The following is a 19,391-nucleotide window of genomic DNA, read 5'->3' as shown; positions in this document are numbered from 1 at the left end:
CAGAAAGTCTGAATACAGACCAAACCAAAACAAAAAGAGGAGAAGCAGAGACAGAATGAAAGAATGAAAAGCAAATAAATTGAGACACTGGCAGAGAAAAGAGAGACAGAGTGAATAAATGAGGGAAAGAGAGAGAGAGAGTGACTTGCACCTCCTTTATTGTGACAGTCCAGCTCCACTGCCCCTCTCTCTCTCTCTCTCTCTCTCTCTCTCTCTCTCTCTCTCTCTCTCTCTCTCTCTCCCCCTCTCTCTCTCCGCCTCGCATCCACATCATCTCTTCATTTCTCACTCGGCTCCGCTCCTCTTCCTTATTTTTTCTTTTCTCCATCTCTTGTTATTCTCATTCTTCTTCTTTCTTCGACATGCTCCTCACGTGACGTCCGACAACAGCAGCTCCGCAAAAAAGACGTCAAGAAAGAAACAAGGAAAGAAAAGAAAGAAAGAAAGACAACAATAGAGGCTGAGTCCAACGCTCTGTGGGGGAATATAAGAGGGAGAAAAACACACGCACGTTCGCATCTGTGACTGAACTGAGGCTGAGCAGCAACAACATGGATCTGTCGTTCATGGCCGCGCAGGTGAGTCATTTCTCTCACTCATTATTGGCGCGTGCCAACTTTTTTAGTGATGTCAACAAATATTTGACCACTGAGTGCATGGGCGTGGCCGCGGTCAACAAGTTCACCAGAATAAAGACAAGAAACATTGTCATAACATTGATATTTCAAAAGAATGTGGAAAAGAAACAATGCATATATTGAATAAATGTCACACAGTTTTTATTTTTGATATAGTTGGACTTACAAAGTTGTCATGGACTCTTTGTTTTTGTATCCAAAACCCAAACATGTTCAGTTTTTCTGTTTTTTTGGAAAATATATAGAAGATATTCACATTCAGAGAAGCTAAAAACTTGTTTTTATTGAAGGTAAAAAGGCCCAAATTGATCAGCAAATCAGCAACAAGTTGATCTGTAACATCATAATGTATAAATGATGTACCATAAAAACAAGTTTTAAGAGAGCCAGGGTCGTCCTATTGTAATTGTAAGGTGAATTCACACTAAATACTTGACATTTAGCTGTTTTATTTCATGAAAATACATGTTTTATACCTACGACCTCATGTGGAGGATAAAGTGGTAGAAAATGGATGAATGGACATGTTTAAATCATGTTTCCCTAGTTTTCTGTACGTATTACAGCCCTAACATCACCAGAACAACATTTCCATTTTGTTTTGTTTACTTTAATTACACATTATTGTTTTAATCGACCGGGACATCTGCATATTCTGCCCTCCTGTGCCTTTTTCCATTCGGAATGAAACGCCCAATTGATTTTGCTTTGGTAGAGGACATGTGTTGCTGTGCATCTGTTTTTTTTACAGCAGACACGTGGTTTGTTTTTTATTAGGAGCCGAGGTCTCTTCTTCTTCCCCGTCTGCCTCTCACTGTCTGGCTGCTTATGGTTTGTCTGGTGCCATCTGCTTTGCCATTTTGTGCACAACTGCTATTACAAGGATCTTTTGCCGAGCCAAATGCTCCCAAAGTCTCTTCAAATCAAGGAGTCCTACATAGATAGGCGTTGCGTCCTGATTGAAAGAGAGATGGATCAATAACAGAACGATTGAAACCTAAGCTGCATTCATTTATTGTTCGATTATTTGTTGGATGTTGTTTTGGTAGCAGCATGTGAATCAGGTGTCAGACACAGACGATAGAGGCAGGATATTCTTTATTTACTGGAGCTGCTGTGAGAAATAATACAAGTTAGAGGAGTGAGGACTTCGATGCAGGTAAAGGTGCTGTATTTTGACCTCACCTTTGTGCTTAAGTGCACATGCATGCTTTCAGATGCTGCAAAAATGGCTTAATCTCGGATGCCCAGTGTCACATTTGTATAACTGTAACAATAAAATACCATAGCAACACAGTAATTAATCTTGAGCCACGGTAAAAGTTGATTTATTGATTTATTAATGGCAGAAAATCAATAAAAGTAATACAAAAACTGTTGCTTTTTTGTTACTATTTTCCATTATTTGCAGGCACACGGTGATCGTTAATTTGATAATGGAGGGAACGACTGGCAGATGAATCAATAATGGAAATGCTCATTAGCAGCAGCTCTTTTAATGCTACACTCGTCAAGAGTAAAAATATAGATGTGTCAGTGAATTAACAGCTATGTTCCATACAGAATCTGCACAGACAGGCAGACAGACAGACACAGGCCAGCTTAGTTGTGCTAAGGCTTAATTTAACTAAAAACAGAACGGTGTTACAGGCTAATTAAACTGTAACTGCTAATGTGCCAGTAACAAACTGAAGCCAATCACTAGTTGCAGAATAAAACACCTCTTTGAGAGCAAGACGCCATAATTTTATCTGGATATAAAGCATCATCATATCTCATCACTGCCGTCCAGTTCACCTTTTTTCCTCCCAACATTCAAACTTCTCTTCTCCCAGATTATTCAGCCTCGTCACAGAGTTAATGAGTCACTCAGTGAAGTGAGGCAAATGTCCCTTGAGTTTTAAAGACTTAGTTCACTTTGGCTTCTTTTTTGTCCTCACTCTCTCATTGTAGCCCTGACACCTGCAAATCACTGGACTGTGTCTTTAAAAGATGACGGATGCTGCCATAAGTGTTAAGCACATAAAACTCATAGGAGCTGGTTACTGATGATCTCCCTCAAGCAAAGGACAGGGGATTAATAATCTGTAGGATGTATTGGTCAATATTGTACAGAAGAGTATTAGGGTGAGGAATTACAAACAATTTAACAGCATGAATTCTGAGATTAAATTCAGAATTCTGAGATTAATTCAGAATCGAATGGTTAAAGGTTAAAGAAAGACTTCTGGGATTAAGTTCAGAATTGAATTCTGAGATTAAATTCTGAATTGTCAGAATCCTGACTTTAATCTCAGAATCCTGATTTCAATCTCAGAGATACTGACTCAGAATTCATGCTGTTTTATGTTCTTTAGTCTTTCTGATGTTGTGATGTTTCCTACAGGGATAACCTGAAGTTATTATGTGAGACAAATATGTGGATTATGTGTGTGAACACCAGTTGTGACTGGTGTTATAGTCGTCCGTTGTTTTGTTGCTGATGTGTCACGCTTCTTTTTGCTTTCATGATTTTGTATATGTCAAAACCATGTAGTTTAAGTAGTTTTCTGAAGAATAATAAGAGCACTGTTGTGTTTTTGGTGATTTGCCAGCTCTTCCTCACTGCTTTAAAATGGCATACTTCATTAGAGTGAAATGGTTTCATCTTCAAGCTTGACAAAAACACAAGAATAAAAGTTGACGATCACTGCGAAGCTTCGGAATACTTAGCTGCAGGCAATGAGGCAATTTCTACTTTATCATTTCAAATACAATGAATTTAAGATGAAAAAAGCAGGTTTTCCTTCCGCAAATGGAGTGCTAAACCCAGAAAGTAGAATTGTATTATGTGCATCTTTGTGCAGGCTGTGACTTTTTTTTTTTACATTTACTAGAATGTCAGAGTTTAAAAGGCTTACAAAGCCACTGTGTTCTCTGGGTATTTACTGACGTTAAGGTCATGTCTTCAGTGTTGGAGACAGACTCGAGATCCATCCTGGGCTTTTTGCCAGGTTCAGACTCAGATCTGCCACACACAGTGACAATAACACTAAAGGCCTCTCGCTGACCCACTGGCATTTTATATATAAGTCATATAGGCAACAAATGGAATGAGCTTTAAATGTTTCTGTCCTTTATCATGATAGGCCATCAGCAGTTCTCATATGACTCGATTACTTATTCAGTGAAGCTGCGGCCCTGAGTCGTTCTCTTTGACAGGGCTGTCCATCACCTCTCATGTTCCAAAGCACAGACGAGAGTGAACGGATGAGAAAAGAGGGAGATGTTGACAGCAAAAGAGAGCCGTATTTATTTATCTATCTACAGCAAGAGGCAGCAGACAGGACCGGCTGATACACATTTATTTATGTTGGTGGCAAATGAGAGGACAATGCCACCAGAATATAGGAACTATGAATCAGTGCAAGTCTGTTACAGCTACCCTTTGATTATAAAGTGACATTAAGATGAGTGAGGTTTCTGACTTGTGTGCATTGTCACTCTATGATATGGAAATGAGAGTTGCACAGTTCACAAATTAGATTATTTTCCTATTAAACTGTTTTTTTTTGTTGTTGTTTTTTTAAATAAAAAGCAGCCCCCACAAGGCATATATTGAGATATTCTCAATTGCATAAAAATTCAATTACATAATCTTGTTATCTGGCTGTGTAGACTGTCCCTTTAAAAACAAGACCAACAACACACACACACAAATAAAAACCCTCATGGTCTCTATAGGGGATGCTTATTTGAAGACTGTAATAATGGCACAGCAGCCTTTTCATCTCAAGGAGTTCATTTCCCCTCAGGTCTTTTGTCTGTTTTCTTTTTTTTTTTTTCCAGCAATTGGTTTTATATGAAAGCTGTAGTCCTGAGATAGTGAAAACTTGTAACAGCCCAATTTTCTCCCCCCCCATCCCACTTTTATGAGTGCTCTGCAGGGCCGTAAACGACTGTAGGAATAACAATCACCACAAATCAATTAGGAAGAAGGTGTATGCACACGGAAAATCAATGTGTTAAACACACACGAGAAGCAGGTGTATCCGTCTCTGTTAGGTCTCGTTTCTATTTTTAGCAGCTTTCCGGGGAGATCTATTTGAGGATTTGAAGCCTTTTAATCTCTGTGTCTTTCCTGCTTAGTTTTATCTGCACATGTTGGTCTTATTTCAAGATGCAGCTGGAGACTTGTTTTTAATATCAAATTGCCTGCGATGTCTCTAAATCATTTTATCGTGTGTGTCACTGTGTGATTTCACACAAGCAGCAGGCGCGTTCACAAACATTGACAGGCTGCGAGGGCGGCGGTGAGCAATGTGAAAAAGTCGACCCGGCTGTGGCTGAGGAGAACATGCAGTAATGGGGATGTAACCCTCGCTTGACACGTCTCCATTTATAGACGATTTTCACCGTTGGGTTGAAGGAGAGGTCAAGCTCCTCACAGCAGGGGGTCAACTTCAGAGTTTTACCCTCCGTTGATGGATGCACCTCATGCCGTGAGAACAGAACGGTGTAGAGCACAGTTTGTGGCGCGCAGGTTTGCTTCAGCTGAACATACTGGAGAGGAAAATAGAGGAAATGTGTATTTTCGGGAATAAAAACAGCTTCTTAAGTGTCTTTCCTGTGTACACACAACTGATTCAAATGGTGAGCTCATTAGTAAGCCAGATAACAAGCCATTTATTTGAATCAGGTGTGTGTGTGTATGTGTATGTGTGTGTGAACCACATAAAACATGCAGGACAGTGGCTCCCCAGGACCAGGAGTGACAAACCCTGGGTTAAAGTGTCACTTAGTCAGTCTGACGCTTGAACAATAGCACTTTTATTTCATGTTAACGAATTAGAAAGACAAGAGATACACGAATGGTGTTTCCATATTGCTGTTAGAAGAAAAGAAAGACTTGAATGCAAAAAGTTATCAACGAGAAAACAAGAAAATATCATCAGCCATAGCTACAAAAATAAAAAAAAGGAATCCATGCTTTAAAGCAGGGTTTCTGTCCTGAATGTTTTAGGTGTTTCTCTGCTCAAACACACCTGATTCAAATGGTTAGCTCATCAGTGAGCTCTGCTGAAGCCTGATAACGAGCCCTTTATTTGAATCAGGTGTGTTGGAGCAGGGAAACACCTAAGACATGCAGTGAGAACCCCTGCTTTAGAGGTTACTCCTTCTCATTTCCACGCTGCTTGTTTTGCACGGATTGGACAACCACGTCGTAGACCGGAAACTCCAATTATTGTTGTTTTTGGGTGTGTATCTGCGTCATTAGCTTGTCTATGAATCCCTAAAGTTTCACAACAAGTTCAGTCGTCTCTATTTTCTTGTGACTCCAAACGTAAGGAGCAAGCGACGAAGCTACCAACTGCTACGTTGCAGCTAGCTGCTAGCGCCGTTTGTTTTTAGCATTGAACGGAGAAACTAGGAGTTTTTTTTTTTTTTGTTTGTAAAAAGACGTCCATAACTCACATTTTTTAGTGACATAAGACCATTCTACCTGTAACTGAGTGCGGCTCAGAAAGAAGCTCATTCATGTCTTCATTAGCCAGCACCACAGCTCTATACCTACGTGTCAAGTGAATGGGACGTGATGCAGACATGAGTTTTCATATTGTAGTTGTGCGCTCGTTGAGATGTGACTCAGCCTCCAGTGTCTTATATGTTACAACACTGTTTGTACTGTAAACACAAACATCTCCCAGGTGTTTTGCACCTGAAGTGAGTGATTGCATATGGAAAGAAAGTCCTGAAAGGGAGACTTAATGGAGTGTGACAACCCGGTATGAAGTAATAACCTCTCTCCCTGATAGACCTAAGCCCCCTAACTACACGTTGCTTCCTGCACAACTGTGATTGTGATATTCCACTGGCATCAATTATGTATCTCTACATAAATAATCTATTCTCCGCCCATCTTGAGATCATTTCCAAGCTGCACCGCCCTGTGCATTAATACGTCCCTGAGTAAAATTGAGCCATGATTTAGGGGGAAACTTTATGCCTGTTTGTCATAAATAAGCTCCAAGCTGACATTTTTTACCACATTATATCACACATGCAAATCTTTATTCAGCCCATGAGCGGTCGTTGTGATGAAGAGGAAACAGAGGTGGGAATCATGGAGAGTTACACACACAGTCGACGGCTGCTTTGCTTTGGCGAATGCCGGCGAAACGGTGAATGGCAGCAGCTGAGTACACACACACACTCTACCTCTAAGAGGAGGCAGAGACGAATTATGATTAGAGTTATACATCAACGTGACTGCCGTAATTTATCGGGATCATTATGCATTTTTGAAATCATTAGTATGTTAAGTATAATGAAACTGCACGAGTGAGTGTTATTTGTGGTTACAAAACAGAAATCATGTTCAAACTCTGCTCCAGTGTTCACAGTTTATGTCACTTTTCACTGACCCTTTGTGTTCTCTCTCACTCACCCTGAGGTCACTGCACATAATGAACCTTCACTGCCCTGAGAAATATTGTTGACCTCATCCTTTATTACATTTTCAGAGACATTCTAACGCCAACCAGGTATTTTATGTGTTTAATCTAACAACAGGTTACTCACAGTGTCGTCACACCATGAATGTAAAGAAATGCAAATGTTTAGACAACATATTATGCATTTATGTGGTGCGTAATTGAAAAAAAATGACACACAGTTTATAAACAATCTAATGACTGCTTAATAACTTGTAGTTAATTTAGTCTATCTCTGCTCTGTTACATTTCACCACCACAGGCTTTAGCAGCCATTTTTTTGTCAGACAGCACTGGTTAATGATCCACATTTCCTATGATGTGACCTTCTCAGTTTGGGTTCATGCAAATTTAATGCCCAGATGATGAAACAGGGCATTTACAGTCAGTTTGGTATTGCATAATGTGATCACTTGGATTGGTGGAGAGGCATAATAAAAAAAAAAGTGTGCTTTTACACTGAAATCAGAGGATTTAACCTGGATGAAGCAGCTGACATTGCCATTGTCAGTGGTCCTGGATCTGTGCTGCATGTGCGTCACACCTCCATTTGTGATCGTTACACAGCTACTACAGGGGCTGATGCTGAAAAAGGATTGGTTTTTACTCACCCGTGTGTCTAAAAACAAAGAAAAAAAGTTTTTCATATACACACTCACACAGCTGAGCTAGCTCACCTTGTTGATGTGAAAGGCACAGAAATCTATTCATTTATAGCAGTGATTTATGGACTGAATGCCCTAAAGCGATAAGCTCTATAGAGTGCACGCATGTTTGCAACTGAATAATTCTCCTATCAATTGGTTGCTATGTGTATGTCGTGTCACATGAATTATTAAGTAACATAAAAAAACAGGATTTTCATTGATCCCTCGTACCGTACACACACACACAAACACACAAACATGAGGATTATGAATTAAATTGTCATATTTTATGCTCTAGTCTTTGCAATTCAATATTTTTTCCCGAATCCGTCCGCCCTGACAGAGCCGTGCAGAGTGAGCGAGCTCTCCTGAGCCGTCACGGTGTCTGAAAACACTGTACTCGGTACAGTAACTAGGCCAACATGGCACATGCGTGACAAATTCATAACGTCCCCACACCCACTCACACTCACGGGGGGGAAAGCATACAACAACCATTCATAAATGCTGATACCAACCTGCAGCAGTGACATTAGAGATATTAAACCATATTAAATAGAGTTTCATTATCATAGAGCCGATAGAATAAAATTCAAATTATTCTATGCATACTAATCACGTACAGAATACTGAATGGAACCAGGGAAAATAAAATAAAATTAGAATTTTGGTTCACTTCTTTTCTTACAAAACAAGATTGGATGGTGTCAGACTCCATTGACCTTTTACACTTGAGAAACACTCTTACAGTAATGTGTTTGGACACAAGCAGAGGTGATACATGCACTTATATAACAAATGGGTCGATATATATATATCTATATATAGCAAATTCTCCAAAGACATACATACATTCAAATATTTCTTCTTTGTGCACTTTACTTTAAAGTGTGTTTAAATGTCTTCTTTCCTCTTCCTCACTGTTATATTGTTAAGGATGATTTAGAAATGAAAATTCAAAGGCATTTTTCTTTGTCTTCTGTTTGCTGCACCTGTGATGAGTTGACCACGTGCAGCTGAGGCTAATTATCTGAGTTAACCACAGCTGGGCCTGATGAACCCTGCTTCATATAAGGAGGTTCCTGGATCTTTGTTGAGTTTGGCTCTGTGTTGTCAGAGAGGAAAGATCTCTGAGGAGTTTTTGTGTTTCGTAAAAAGCAAATCAGGGGTTTAGGCTGTTTGTTGTAACTTTTGATTGACTGTTTCCTTGTGCATTACCACTACAACTTAGTGTTTGAAACACCATTTTAAATAAAATACTCACTTCAAACTTGTTTAGTATGAGATTGGGATAAAGGCTTTTGAAGAGCTTTTTGCTTCTTTAGAACAGAGAAATGTGTTCTCTCTCTCTTTCTCTCAGGGCTGAGAGAAAAGAAAGGCCTCATTTTTTTTTCTTGCAGCCCTCGTTTGGGAGTTCTCACAGCTTGTCCTTGACACATCAAACTTTTTTCTTGTGTGGTGTCCAACAACTGTTGTGTGATTGGACAGAAATGTTAATATCCTATGAGGACTTTTTTCGTGAAAGTATGAAACTTTCTTCTTGTTCTTGCCACTTAACAAGAACAAGAACTAATCTCTCTATTCTTGTTCAGGCCTAAACAGAATAATAATTAATCTGTTTTCCTCTCCTTGAGATTGACAGTTTGACAGCAGCAGATTATTACACAAGACCACACAGAGAGAGGGGGGGCAAAATGGAAGGAATCCTGAAGGATTGAAACATTCTTAATCTATATTTGACAGGAAGCGTTGGTGCAAGCTCTGAAGCGTTAGCTGAGGGTGTGCAGAAAAACACTGTGCATGACTGGAAAGTCAAGTTAATAATAATACTGTACATGTTCTGATATCTTGTTCTAAACTTACAGTAAAGTGTAGGAGAAAGTTTTGACTCCTACTTCCTTCAAAAAAGTTGTTAAATATGCCGTGCATTGTGCACATGTTTAATCCCAACACTCACAGTGATTTCACAGTAAGACACAGCAGTATAAGAGCATCTGTCTGCAAAAAATATTATGGTATGCAAGGAGTGCATATCACTTTAATTTCTGCCTTCTACAGCTAATGAGGCAGGACTTTAATGAAAGCAGTCAAAGAGATGTGTGAATACAAATTATTATCCAGAAGAAACAGAGAATTAGCCGTTTCTAAGATGTAGCACATGGTGTTACATTAGCACTAACCGTCATATTCATATTACATGCATGCTATACGAGGGTGCAACTATAACGCCTCTGTATGGATCACTGCTTCACAATTACATCTTCACTAAGAAAATAAATGAAGTGTAGATGGAGCGTGAAGATGAGAGATGTTCCACCTCTTCAGGAGTTGACTTCTCAGCCCACGAGAGATCAGAAGTGAATATTTCAGCTTGTGAAAGCCGGGAGGGAAAAGATTTGAGACCAGCCATGAGCAGGTCAGAGCAGAGGGAGAGTTTCTAAGACGAGACAGCAGAATGAAGTCTGGCATGCTGGGATTATGACCCACGGCGGGCTTCAGGGACATGAAGGGGATCTCTTCAGCCTCTTCTCAGCCTCTTTAAGGTTTTTGAAGCGAGAGGACTGACACGAGGTGAATGTGAAGAGACTGAAGTCGAGGCGAGATGCAAAGTGCTCTCTTCCCTATAGCTCCATATAGGACATGAATGAGTTTTAATGCAACAGGAACCTTTGCGTCTTTACCAACACTAAACCAAAGGACACATTTCTGAAAATGATGTGCTGGTCATGTAACGTTAGCTCCTGTAGCTGTGAAACTGATGAGTTCAGGAAGCACATGACGTCTGCCCGCGAGCCACCAGAATATTAACTTTTTGAACTTAATATTTTAAGTGTCTTCCTTTTTTGAAGGCATAATTGTAGGTGAATTATTAATCATGGTCAAATCAACAGAAAAGAGTGTTTTTTAAAGTTTTTAGTTGAATGAATGTGGCCCCGACTGTCTGCTTACTTTGGTTTATATAGTTATATCTTACTTAAAGGTCCAGTGTGTAACATATTGGAGGATTTAATGGCAGGAACTGAATTTAATGCCCTAAAGTGTTTGTGCAGTGTACAATCACTGTAAATAATAAAAAAAAGCTTTTAGTATAAATATGTGGTTCAGATGAGGAGCTTTATTTCTATAGCGCTTTATTATATCGAGTCTAGCGGAGACTATTAGGTGTGAAAACAACCTTTATATCTCCTTTTTTTAGTTCATGTGACTCAGATCTTTTCATGGCTGTCACCGAAATCCAATTATTGGAGTGTCACCCTCACTAAATGTCACTCTCAAAAAATCTGTTTTATGTTGTTAATGTATGCAAAAACACTTTTGTGTGCATGCGTGCAGTTTGAGAGGGCAGACGCATTCAAATGCAAGACATTTAACTACTTAAGTCGTAGTTATGAATGTGGACACTCAAATCTGATCTGTAAGGACTAGATCAGAAGGCTACCATAGTTCTCTGATGCACTTGGGAAACCCTAACCTAATTATCACCCTGAAACCAGGTCTTGATCCTCAAAAATCCTGTTAAAGTTGTATGAACCAGCCAAAATGTCCTCACAAAGATACTTAAGACATGTACTCACACACACAGAAGATGTAAATAGAGCATTAATGAGGTGTGACACCTGTGTCTTTTCCCATATGTGATTGTTTGTGTGTGTCTTGGCACAAGGGGGCGCTCACTCGAAAACAGTCCTGTGAGGGCCGCCCTGTCACGCTGTAACTCTTCTGACGCCCACTGAAGAAGTGACACGTGACTCCACTGGGTGTGTTTGGAGTGAATGTAAAATACATGAGGAACACATGGAGAGTCTCTGCCGTGTGTGTGTGTGTGTGTGTGTGTGTGTGTGTGTGTGTGTGTGTGTGTGTGTGTGTGTGTGTGTGTGTGTGTGTGTGTGTGTGTGTGTGTGTGTGTGTGTGTGACAGTGAAATCTCCGCTGCCTTAGCATGACATGTTCTCGGGTGTAAACAGTGCCGTACGACACATGCTGCACATAATCCAGTCTATACATATTTAAAATAAATGCTGAGATTATTAATAATAAACAAGTGTTGGCTCGGCTGAAAAGGCATTTTTTTTGGTAGAATGTGAAAGTTATATTTGCATAAACACAGCAGAAGAAGTAAAAATATTCTAAAATCAAAGATTTAGGCATATTTCTGTATTTATGTCATGTTCACTTTAGGGTGCATAATTCCTTTTAACTTTCCAGCACCACTTAAGTCTCATTCTCTGTAAGAGTACCCAACATGGCAGGTGTCATGTTTAATTTTAGATTTCTTTCTTTGTTTATCAGGGGACAACGGCACAAAACAGTGAGGGACTTTTTGTCCTTCACATCTTCTCCTCAATCAAAATGAATGTACTTTTGATCATCTGCTCTGACGTCGCCTCTCACTGTCCTCCTTTTGTTTGAAATGGATTTTAATGTTTCATTGCAGTGAACATTTTTAAAGTCACGCAACGGCTAAATGTGGTAGCGGCATATATCATTGAGTAGCAATCCCAGATGGAAACATGCATTATTTCATTACCCCCCCCCCCCCCCCAAGCCTTTATTCTATTTTTTATGTTTTTTGAATACACATTTTACAAAAAAAAATCTATCCCACTTATAATGCAAAGTATAATAATCTTTCTCCTGCAGGTGCAGGTTTGAGATTGAGCTGACACACTGACCGGGGCGTCGAGCGCAAATAACTGAGGCTACACTTGTTCAATTGAGCTTTAAGATTTATTGAAACATGGCCGCTTGGCTGCGGAGACGAGGAAAATCAATGCTGTAAATCTGAGCAGCAGGAATCAGGCTGGAAACTTCAGGTCTCTCATCACTTTCTCTGCAGATGAACAAGACTCCGTTTTTTTTTTAAAACCTTTGTAAATTGCTCCTGCAGATTTAAGGTGTGTCCTGGTCAATACACTGTGATATACATCACCGATGCACAGGACAGATCTATTGTTTTCACTAAGTGGAGGCCATTAAATGGAGGCAGTGGCTGCAAAACCACAACACGTCAGAGATTAAACACTGGATCTGTTGTCGATACTGTAAACCCAATTTATTTCCCTGATCTGTTGTTGTCATGAACTGCATGCACTCTATTGTATAATACTATTGTCAAAAAGTGAATTTTTTTCCCCAAAAAAATTGTTTTTAATCAGGACAAAAGTGCATTTTACGAGTACTAAAATTAAATCAATGTCTTTAACTTCTTTAAAATGTTGGATTTATACAGTTTAACATTGTGCAGTAAGCCTGTCGGGTAGATATCACTCCATCCACTCCTGCATGAAAACTTGAAAATCTGCTGTAATGTTCCCTTAAAAGTTATCACACAAAAGACATTGTGTCAACTGCAAATGACAGGTAATTAAAGCTTAAATCCAGCTGTAATACCCAATTAAGACAAAGTTGGATTATTTTTTTCTTAAAATATCTTAAAATAATTTCTTTAAAACCAAATGTTTGCTGTGTAATGCCCTCCATAGTAGACATTAAAGTTGACATTAAAAGCACAGGTGTTCCTGATCACATGAACGGTGACAGGTCAGTGTGACTGACTGTGAGCTCACATTCACCCTAAAGCTTTGATTTTGATTATTTACACCTGCACTTTTCCGACGGCGACCTGTCACAAATGTCGCACACCTGTCAGTGATGATGCAACACTGGCTCACCACAGTCAATGTCACCACCTGTGTGTGTGTGTGTGTGTGTGTGTGTGTGTGTGTGTGTGTGTGTGTGTGTGTGTGTGTGTGTGTGTGTGTGTGTGTGTGCGTGCACTGCTTTCTCCTGTCATTTTGTCACAGGTTAAATTGATGGCGATGATTGAAATTTGAGGCGCTTCGTTGGCAACTCAGTGACACGTGTAATAATCATCAAACTGTAGTCATTATCTTTGTCAGTAAAGCCTGTATATAAGTGACTTAAGTAGGTATCAATTAATAAGGTATGAAGAGGACTTGAAGATAATGTGATAGTCCTCAATTAAGAACTATATTTTAACATGCATAAGCCAGATTTCCTAATACTGAACATTATTGATGACAAATTGCGTAAACAGTAAATGTGTAAATGCTGCAGGCTGTGAAGCATTCTGACCTGCTGCTAGAGACACAAAAGTTGCTCATCCTCTGTTCTTATAGGTATAAAAAACCCAGGAGTTCTTTCAGTTCCTAAAGTTTTTGAAATACATCAATCAATCACTTGTTCAAATTTGATTTATAGTTACCTTGTGTGTGTGTGTGCTAAACACCAAAGTCAGATACAACCGTGCAAAGCTCCCAAAATGCATTTTGTGGAAGCAGAACCTGGTGTTTACATGGATTGTGCGTGCCACGTCGAGCGTAAACGTCCACATTCTCTCCACTGCAGTGATTTTTGCCTCTGTGACTCTTGTGTTTCCCCTTGAGTGCACCTCCCAGAGTTTGTTCTGCACAAGGACACGGGTATCGACTTTGATTTGAGACCGACCTCATCGTTGTTCTGTCTGCTTTGGTCTCAGCGGCCCATGCTCCAGTGCCTCTGTAGTTTACTACGTTACATGTTTTGATTTCTCCTCTCTCCAAAGACTTTTATTTTTGGGGGTTTCGCTTGTTTTTGTTCCAAAGCCATTTTTGTGCTGAGCAGTCACTGGTTGGTGACATCCCCACAGGAGGCAATTATAGGCCATTCTATTTCACAATTACTGTGATCATCTGTGTGGGGATGACTAAGCAGAGTTTGTACGGTGCAGGGATCGTCGCTGTGTCATCTGACACCAGGGTTAGTGTTTTTACTGCGTGGGTTTTTTTGTTACAGGTGAAGCCATCACTCAGAGTCGAGAAGGCGTGAATTATGCAACTCGGCAGATTTTACCAGCGTTATGGAAGGAAAGTTAGTTTTTAGCAACAGGAAGCTGTTTGCATGAATATCAGTGATGTTATCCAGAGGACTAACTGTAAAAGTGAGATTAATTGACCTAATTTGATGAATATCTGTCTTTTTATAGTCTGTTAATTAAAAAATAGAGACAGTAATACAATGTGGAGCAGTGTGATGGTAAGGGGGTTAACACTTGTGCCTCACAGTTATTCAAATTCTCCACCACTGGGGTTTTGCTGTTAGATTTTAGCATGTTCCTTCCGTGTCAGCGTGGTATCTCTCCGGGTTACTGCTGCTTCCACCGTCAGTCCAAAGACACTGAGGTTAACTCTAAATTGCACATTGGTGTGAATGTAAGTGTGAATGGTTGTCTGTGTAAATTGGTCCTGTGAGAGAGGATGGTAAACCTGTCAAGGATGTACGAATTTCTCTCACCCAACGTCAGCTGGGATTCATGGTTTTGTTCCATTTACATCACAGATGATGTCAGAAGTGGCAGTGATGTCAATCCCCACGAGGTCACTGGACACAAATGTATTTTGGCGATATTCCAGTTGATGTAACACCCCCTCAACCCCTGAATTGCAACTTTTGGATACAGCTGGAATAACCATCAAAAGTAGAAGCTGGATCGACGATGAGATAATGTAGGACAAGAAGTTAAATGTGTTATTTATGAAAAAGAAAAGAGTGAATTCCCTCTTGTTCACTTGGTGCATTTGAAACAAGGAGCCAAAAAGGTTCACACTGGCATTATTTTTGTCACTCATCTTTATAATTCAACGATTGAAAAATGGTTTTATGGAATAAATTTGAAAGTTGCATACAGTCGTAAAACATTAGGTGTCTATGTATTAAATTGAACCACAATAGTTTGCTATTGTGATGGAAAAGTAATGTAATATTTACAGACAGAACTCACTCGTCCATGTCCACCAACAAGTACGACATTCTTGGCAGTGATGCTTCAGGGATGCTTCCCCACATACAGTATATAAGTGCTCCGATGATCCGGACACTCCTCCTCCTCCTCCTCCTCCTCCTCCTCTTTTCTGAGGTCTCTATTTCCCTCTGTTGCATTAGCGCTCAACTGCTTGCTTTCAAAAAACTCAAGTGCAAGATCCACGGGGGATTTGTGGGGAAACAGATGGATGGAGGAGCATCCCCAGGAAAACATATGATCTGACGTATATTTGCACAGATATATACGTGTGTGTGTGTGTGTGTGTGTGTGTGTGTGTGTGTGTGTGTGTGTGTGTGTGTGCACCATCTCTGCCTGCCGCTATAACAGCAATCAAATATTTACATTCAGGCTGACTACTGGAGTATTTTTTTTTTCTCCATTTTGTATGATACATTTACCCGTTTCTGCAAACATCTCGCTCCTTTCGACCGCAAGTTATTTATATTCAATGAAACATCAGACTGAGCATAAGATGAAGCAGGATTTCACTTTGTGTCATTTAATTGGACGAGGCACTCCACGAGTGCCCCTGCCTCACAGGTGGTCATAATAATCATTAAGTAGATATCCGCAGATATCACATAAACATGTCAAATCAAGTCAACACATTTAAAAAGCAATTCCTTATATAATATATGCTATATTGGTATATAAATATTTTTGAACAGTTTAATGCAGATATAAGCCTTAAGCCTACATATTGTGGAGAATAAATGTTAAAATGGATGAAAGGTCCCAGGGAGAGCCAGGTGGGTGGACCTCATACATGCCTGTCTGCCTCCATCATGTCCACGTGAGCAGCAGGAAACTCCACAGGATGTGTCATGACATGATTCACCACCAGGGGCCAATGAGAGACGAGCAGCACCGACAATGTTAACTAAACAGTGTGTGTGTGCGCGTGTGTTTGTGCGGCATGTATGTGTGTGAGGGGCAGCAGTGAAGGTGAGAAAATGAGCATGCAAGAGAAAGTGCGTGTGTGTGTGCGCTCATCATCAGGCCTCTGAGGTATTTTTAGCATTGTTTTTTTTCGCCATCTACTGCAGAGTCTGTTCTCCAGTCGCCAAAGCGTGGCACACGCGCGTCTCTCAGGCATTTCTCAATCATACACCCCTGTATGGAGCTGCACGTAACACACACACACACACACACACACACACACACACACACTCACACACACACACACACACACACACACACACACACACACACACACACACACACACACACACACACACACACACACACACACACACACACACACACACACACACACACAGTTCAGTTCCCCATGCTCTAATGGTCTAACAGGACTCTTATTGTCCCAAGCAATGCATCATTTTCACTTTGCCACATCTGAAATATTCATTCCATGTTAATCAAGCACTTTTTCCACACATGCACATGACTGTGTGTGTGTGTGTGTGTGAGTGGCTCACTCCCTTCCTGTCTACGTAGAAAACCTCATAACCACATTAATGACTTGTGACAAAGTATACCTCTTATTTCCTCGAATACAGCACTCACACTTGCTAATGTATGACCAACACAAACTAATCCCTCATGGATTCACTCTCACTAGAACTGTAGTCAATAATGATTACATTTCAATTCACATTTATTCCATTACACTTTCAATAAACTCTCTCTCTCTCTGTGTGTGTCTTAGTAAAGTTACAGGAAATTAAATTGAGAATGTCTTTCCACCAAAGACCTGCTCAGGTTGTGTATGCACTTAAAAACACTATAGTATAGTAAAGTTTCTATCCCATACGAAACAATATAGAGAACTATAGCGCCATGAAATGAAGCTTCAACATGAATGCACTTTCTTTCATTCAGGCCTCTCTAAGCTTTGCTTTGCAGCAAGGGAACGCAATTATGGTGCTGAGAGGAACTTGGTCTGGTGGAAATAAAACTAAACCTTTGATATAAAAAAAAAACACGTCAGTTTTGAAAATAACACAAGGATATAAAAACACTTTTAAAAAAAACCACACATATAAACTTATAAATAAAATAAATATTAAATTAATTTACGGTGCTTACAAAGAAAGTGAAATGAAATGATAAAAAGATAAAAAATAAAATGATAAAAAAGACAGCATCACATAAAGACCAGTCTATAAAAACAAGTTTTAAGAAGTGATTTAAAAGAAGACACTGATACAGCAAGGATGGAAAAACAAGTCTATGCCTCTCACTTCTAATGTCAATTTTAATGAATGGTCTTCAGGTTGCTATTTTCAGGTCTTCCTCAATAGAACATGGTGTTCATTTTGTTCTTATTAAGGGGCAGTAGCAAAATATCATATGCAATTCATCTTCTTATACTTTATTTTAAAGGTCCCATATTATGCAAAATCAACTTTTTAATAATTTTAATCCTTATATTTGGGACTCTGGAAGCACTACCAGTGGCCAAAGTGTGAAAAAGATGACTCACTCATGTTTTTGTGGTCCTCCTCAGTCTAAGTACAGGAGATAAAACACGCGAGAGTGCTGGCTAGGGCAACGGCATCTGAAAACTGGAAGTCAATGAAAACGTTGTATTCTTGGCTCCACAGTGCAGCACAGAGTCCTACACAAACGTCCAGCCTCAGAGGATTTAACTGTCTAGTGGATACATGTTATATATGACGGCAATGTGCCTGCTAGAACCGGCAAATGATCACTTTTCCAAATGCTAACTAGTAGCCTCTGTGGCTGATCATTTCCTGAACCCTTAAGTTTCTTTTTACTTGGACAAATAGGATATAATATTGGACCTTTAAACATATGTTGTCTACGAATGATGAAAATGTGCATTTATTTTTATGTTTTTAACCCTCTGTCCTACATAGATCCCAGTCATGACGGGCGCGTTCATGGACTCCTCGCCCAACGACGACTACAGCGGCGAACACTCGCTCTTCAACTCGTCCGCCAGCGTGCACGCCGCCGCCTCAGCCGCCTCTGTCCACGGCGCGCAGGACGAGTCGCAGCCCATGTCCAGCGACGCCATCTGGCTGTGGATCGCCATCGTCGCCACCATCGGGAACATCGTGGTGGTGGGCGTGGTCTACGCCTGCACTTTCTGATGAGCAGAGAGTGTGAGGTGACAAAGACAAAACTCTGCAGATACACGTGTTCGCTCTGTCTCTCTCTCAGTGTTGGGTGTGTAAGTTGTGATACTAAAGAATGACGTATAGACGCTCATATTTCCTCATCTGAGGAAAAGACTGGAACTTGGCTACATTTGTAGTCAACAGCAGGATGTTTGAGAAGAAGCTGTTTTGTGTAAGCGCATAAACACAGCCGTCCTGAGTCTGTTTCCATGTTTTTAGACAACAGCCTTACTTGAAATGCAGAGAGAGAAGAAGAATGGAGATTAAATAGAGCTTAAGATTCAGGTTGATCCAGGCCATCTTCAACACACACACACACACACATCAGGCAGTTGCAAAGAAGTGCTGTTTAATTATGAACAGAACAGAGACGGTGTTTGTTAAAAAATTTAAAAAAGTATTTTCCTGTGTTAGGGAAACCCTTAGGGTGAGGATGTACAAGCTCATTTAAGGACAAGTAAATCATCCCTTTTCAATACAGTAATATTCACTATGCAGGGATCATCAGAAAATCTAACTGATCTTATGTTTAAGTCGTATCTACAGATGTTAAGTGAATAGACATTGAAGCACAACTTCTGAACTTATTCACACTAAATTTATTTTTGTCATTGTTCTAAAAAAGGAGATAAGATTTCCCAGTGTTACAGATATTATGTCGGGAGGTTTGTGATAAATGTGGTTACCAGTTGCGAGTTTGGAAGT

At 40.0% G+C, this 19,391-nt stretch overlaps 1 protein-coding gene across 1 annotated transcript; it reads left to right on the top strand.

Moving 5' to 3' along the window:
* Positions 1 to 551: 551 nt before the first annotated feature.
* Positions 552 to 18,659, top strand: LOC310939125 (uncharacterized protein C14orf132; the record flags this gene model as incomplete). The annotated part of the gene is made up of 2 exons (XM_083903791.1): positions 552 to 578; positions 18,423 to 18,659. 2 exons carry the CDS (start codon positions 552 to 554, stop codon positions 18,657 to 18,659), a joined length of 264 nt encoding a protein of 87 aa, XP_083759917.1.
* Between the last annotated feature and the right edge of the window lie 732 nt (positions 18,660 to 19,391).

Source organism: Microchirus variegatus, assembly GCF_963457635.1.
Source record: "Microchirus variegatus genome assembly, chromosome: 2".
Classification (NCBI taxonomy): domain Eukaryota; kingdom Metazoa; phylum Chordata; class Actinopteri; order Pleuronectiformes; family Soleidae; genus Microchirus; species Microchirus variegatus.
This window is presented reverse-complemented; position numbering and strand designations above follow the sequence as displayed.